Consider the following 5,588-nt stretch of genomic DNA (forward strand, 5'->3'; position numbering starts at 1 on the left):
TTTTTTTTTTTTTTTAAAGAGATAGGATCTTGCTTTGTTGCCCAGGCTGAGGTGCAGCAAGCCAGTTACTATTTACTGTAACTTCAAATTCTTGGGCTCAAGCAGTCTTCCTACCTCAGCCTCCTGAGTGACTGGGACTACAGAGGCATGTTACTACACCCAACTTTTTTTTTTTAATAGATAGAATTCTCTCTGTATTGCTCTCAGTCTGATCATGAAAGACATTCTTAAGAGCCACAACTTTTTTTTTTTGGAAACAATCTCACTTTGTCACCCTCTGTACAATGCCATGGCATCATAGCTCACAGCAACCTCAAATTCTTGGGCTTAAGCAATTCTCTTGCCTTAGCCTCCCAAGTAGCTGGGACTACTGGCGCCCACCACAACACCTGGCTTTTTTTTTTGTTGTTGCTGTAGTTGTCATTGTTGTTTGGCAGGCCCAGGATGGGTTTGAAGCCCTCAGCCCCGGTGCATGTCGTTGGTGCCCTAGCTGCTGAGCCACAGGTGCCAAGCCAAGAGCCACAACTTTTATTTTTCTGATTTCAGATAACATTGTTCACAATTGGGCTTTCTCTTATAGGAGAGAATCCCATAGCTCTTTTACCATGAAGTTTATCAATACCAGGTTCTTATAACTTTTGTTTTTCTTGTTTTAGGAGCTATCTCAAGATTCATTTGGGTCTCAGGCATCCTCAGCCCCCTCCATGACCTCCAGTAAGGGAGGGCAAGAAGATATGAACCTGAACCTTCAGTCAAGACCCTCCAGCTTGCCTGTGAGTATTTCTGCTACCCTTTCAGAAGTGATAGGGGCAGAGAGGAAACCAAAGAAAATTAGTTTCTGATTGGATGTTTTGGTGGTATTGATCTAAATGAACAATAATTAGTTGAATTCAGGTTCAAAATTCTGAGTAGGTGCCAGGCACGGTGGCTCATGCCTATATTCCTAGCACTCTGGGAGGCTGAGGTAGGTGGATTGCCTCAACTCATGAGTTCAAGACCACCTGAACAAAAGTGAGACCCCTATCTCTACTAAAAATAGAAAAACTGAGGCAAGAGGATCGCTTGAGCCTAAGAGTTGGATGTTGCTGTGAGCTATGACACTACAGCACTCTACCCAGGATGATACCTTGAGACTCTTGTCTCAAAAAAAAAAAAAAATCTGATTAGGCATTTAAGGACTGACTTGTAAAATATCTATTCTGTGTACCTGACCAGGAATAGGTTTGTGATCTGTTTAGAGTCTTGTCCTTTTTTTTTGTTTTTAAAGCTTGGACTCTTAGGCATGAACTCATGAAGGACAGAGGAGATGGAGATGTTAGAAGCACTGCTCTTTATCAAAGTTGAGAAAAGTCTGTTTCTTGACTTTACGCTTAAGGGTTTATACTCTTTAAGGGTTTAATTTTTAGGTTTTTGGCTAGCAGGTAGGTAAACAGTAAGTGGTTTTTCTGGTAGTGGTTTGTATGAATAGGTGACTTTTTCTAGTAGCATACTTGGTGCCCAGGTGCTTGATTATGGAATCAGAGGCTTATTTATGAAATGGACTGAGCATATCCTGAGAAAGTCTGATGATTAAGAGCTTGGGCTCTGGAACCAGAAGTTCCTGAATCGGCATCTTGATTCTGCTGCTAACTCTATAACCTGGGAAAAGTCACTTAACCTCTATGCCTCAGTTTTCTTTTTTTTTGGCCAGCGTTGGGTTTGAACCCGCGACCTCTGGCATAGGGGGCTGGCGCCTTACCCTTTTGAGCCACAGGTGTCACCCTGTGCCTCAGTTTTCACATCTGTAAAATTAACCTAAAAATACCCACTTTGTGGGGTGATGATTAACATTAAATAAGTTAATAGAGCAAGCACAGGCATTGGCACATTATAAGTATTTCATAAATGTCAGACTTTATAATCATTATCTCAGGAGGTGTATCTCAGGGGGACTGTGTTTGATACCTAAAAGACAGTTAACATCAACTGTTTATTGTAGACTGGTTCTGGGAACATTTATCCTTAGTCTTAACTCCCGGCAAGCCACTCAGCCTCTGAAAATTAATCTGTTGGGCACAGAAGTAAAATAGGCTACTTTGAAATCTAGTAAGACAGTAGGTAACAAACCCTCCATTACAGATCCTGCTTCAGTTAGGAAGTGGAAATTTAGCCACACATACCCAGATAGTGGCCTTTTAAAATTTTGATTCCACTTGAATGTGAAGCCTGTCTCTTCAGTTATTCTGACTTGAGAGTAAATGGCTTAAGTAATAGGTAGAAGATCTTTACCATAAAGCCTCCACTTTATTCCCCTGAAGGTGTCTGAGTCATAACCTTACTAGGGCAAGATCTGTAGAGTCCTTAGTACCTGGTGTTCAGGCTTCCAAGGCCTGGATGAAGAACTACTCTGTCAGATAGGACTTCTGTGACTGTTGACTTTCTCATCTGAGGAACTAGGGGGAGGAAGTGTCTGAATAAAGCGATCACTCTTTGTTCCCTTCTCATTAGTGTCTGTTGCAATCCTTTTCTGCATCCTGAACTTCACTGGAATGTGCTTTTTAACCTGATTCAGTCAGAAATGTATAACCACTCCCTCATCATCTATGATCTGTGGCTAAGTCGGGGTGAGGTGTTATTATGTCAAGAACCCAATCGGTGGATTTCTGTCAGTGCTGTAAGTTGCTTCCCTTCAAAAAGTTTTTGCTTGCTTCTGGTAACCTTTCAATAGGACTGTATTTGGTATTTTTCAGTCCTGAGAAGGCTCATATACAAAGATCCTGCATGTCTTCTAAGGGTTGGGAATCTAAGAGCTTCTGATTTGACCTATTGAAGTGAAGGTGTTGGCAGCATTTTAGGCCCAGGGGAGGGTTGTTCCTGGGAAGCCTGTTGAAAAGAACATTCCCGAGTTTAGACTTCTGCTAAAGATTGATCCAGATGGGTCATTTGTTCTGTGGTAGGAGCTCCATGTGGGAGGTGAGCTGCTAGGTTATTGGCATCTTGTATTTTCAAATTGCTTTTTATCCCTCTGCTAGTTGGACAAGAAACAAAAAGTGATTATTCTTTGAAATTTTCATTTTATACCAATTTGCCTACCCAAGTTAAGAAACACATCTGAAGAAATGAGAAGTCACATTTCCTACAAGGACTTACTCCTTTCTTAACCAGCTGTGTTAAAAGATCCCTAAGTGTGCCCATGTATTTCTTCACTAAACAGATGATTATGGGGCACCTACTAGTGTTTGGTACTAGAGCAGATCCTAGGCTGACAAGAAAGTAGCCCCTGCAGTTTCCCGTTGTCCTCTTTGCTTATTCACCTTACCTACTTGGCCTGGAAACTATGATGATTGTTACCTTGATTATTTAAAACATTAAATTTTGAGGAGCTTTTGCTTAACTATTAATGTTAAACCATTTAGATACTATTATCCTGAACATGTTATCCCTGTATTTAAAGGTCTTGATTATTTTTCCATTAATCTTCAAATAAAATCCAAAATCTTTAATATTACCCAGGCATTAGAGACACAGGTTGCTACTCCCTCTTCATCCACGCTTTTTTTTAAGACAGGTTCACTGTGTCACCCTCAGTGGAGTGCTGTGGCATGGCAGCTCACAGCAACCTCAAACCAAACTCTCGGGCTTAAGTGATTCTCTTCCTTCAGCCTCCCAAGTAGCTGGGACTACAGGCACCCACCACAATGCCCGGCTATTTTTTATTGCAGTTTGGCCAGGGCTGGGTTTGAACCTGCCACACAAGTTATATGGGACCGGCACCCTCCCCATTTTTTTATTCAGTAGATCTGAAGTAAGTTGTATGAATGTGTATTTCTAGCAAGTTTTTTGATGATTCTGGTGCTATTGGACCAGAGACGGCACTTGAAAACCTCTGCTTTATCCCTCTTTACTTTGCCTTGTTCTTGGCTTTTTTTAAGTTTCTCTAAAGATTTTTTGCTTTCATACCTTTGCACATACTCTTGCCTTTTCTTTTACTTTTCCCCCAACTCTTCCTACTTATTTTTCAGACTACATCTTATAGATAGTTTCTTTAGAAAACTTCCTAATCAAGCTTCAAGATTCAGCTTAAATAACTTCTATGATGACTTGACTGACTAAAGACAGTTTTTATCTTAATAAAACCCCTGTGATATTTAAGTCATACAAAAAGGTATATAGAAGCTGGACATGGTGGTGTGTACCTTTAGTCCCCAGCTTCTAGGAAAGCCAAAGCAAGAGGTTCTCTTGAGCCCAGGAGTTTGAAGCTATAGTGAGCTATGATTGTGCCATTGCACTCTGGCCTGAACAGTGCAGTGTCTTGAGTACCTGGCCTTAAAAAAACCAAACTTTGCTAACACAGGTTAAACCTTACACGGCTTATGGGATGACTTCTTTCTCTCCTTACCAAGAGAAGCACTATTCTATATTTGAGGTTTCTTTGTTCCATGTTGACAGAGCATTTTACTGATGTCTCTACTTACTTGAATGGTAAGCTCCTAAAGGGTGGGAACTGTTTTCTTGACTTCTGTGTTCCCATCATTTGATGCCCAGGGTGAGTGGTGGTCTACCATGGCGGCATGTTACAATAACCTGGGGGAGTGAATTATCTTTAAAAAACCAGTGTCCCAGACGGGGCACAGTAGCTCATGGCTATAGTCCTAGCACTCTGGAAAGCTGAGTGCTAGGAGGATTGCTTGAGCTCAGGAGTTCAAGACCAGCCTGATAAAGAGTAGGAGCCTTTCTTTACTAAAAGTAGAAAAATTAGCCAGGTCTGGCACATGCCTGTAGACCCAGCTACTTTGGTGGCTGAGATAGGAGGATCACTTAAACCCAGGAATTGGAGGTTACAATGAGCTGTGATGATGCCATTGCACTCTACTTGGGGCAATAGAGTGAGACTCTATCTCCAAAAATAAAAACTGCCAGGGACAGTGGCTCACACCTGTAATCCCAGCACTGTGGGAGGCTGAGGAGGGAGAATTGCTTGTGCTCAGGAGTTTGAGACTTGCCTGAAAGAGAATAAGTCCCAGACTCCTAAAAGAGAGTGAAGTCTCTTTTAAAAAATGGAAAAATCCAGCCAAGCGAGTGCCTGTAATCCCAGCAGCTTCCAGAGGCTGAGGCAATGGGGTGCCCACAGCCTGAGTCTGAGGTTGCAGTGAGCTATGATGCTTTTGCACTCTGCTCAGGACATAGGATGGGACTCTGTCTCAACAACAACAAAAAAAGTAATAAAATATAAACTAACGTCCAAGTTCTCAGAGTTCTGATTTGGGGTGGGGTTTGGGCATTGGTATAATTAGAAACTGTCCCAGGTGTTTGTGATTGGCCAGTGGACCAAGCTTCCTTTGCTACACTAGACTCTTAGCATCTATACTTGTCAGTACTTACCTCAAGTGTAATTTAAATTACTTATTTTCTTCTTTCTTTCTTTCTTTCTTTTTTTTTTTTTTTTTTTGAGACAGAACCTCAAGCTGTCCCCCTGGGTAGAGTGCCATGGCATCACAGACCACGGCAACCTCCAACTCTTGGGCTCAAGCAAGTCTCCTGCCTCAGCCTCCCAAGTAGCTGGGACCACAGGTGCCTGCCACAACGCCCAGCTATTTTTTGGTTGCAGC

At 42.0% G+C, this 5,588-nt stretch overlaps 1 protein-coding gene across 2 annotated transcripts in view; it reads left to right on the top strand.

The window, feature by feature from the left end:
- Positions 1-5,588, top strand: part of ARID1A (AT-rich interaction domain 1A) — a 105,023-nt gene that overhangs the window by 41,877 nt on the left and 57,558 nt on the right. For both annotated transcript variants that reach the window (XM_012811432.2, XM_023519083.1), the window contains exon 4: positions 657-773. In XM_012811432.2, the coding sequence (XP_012666886.2) occupies positions 657-773 (117 nt within the window). The remainder of the gene's footprint in view (positions 1-656; positions 774-5,588) is intronic.

This window comes from Otolemur garnettii, unplaced genomic scaffold, assembly GCF_000181295.1.
Source record: "Otolemur garnettii isolate 467f Iridium unplaced genomic scaffold, OtoGar3 scaffold00156, whole genome shotgun sequence".
Lineage (NCBI taxonomy): Eukaryota > Metazoa > Chordata > Mammalia > Primates > Galagidae > Otolemur > Otolemur garnettii.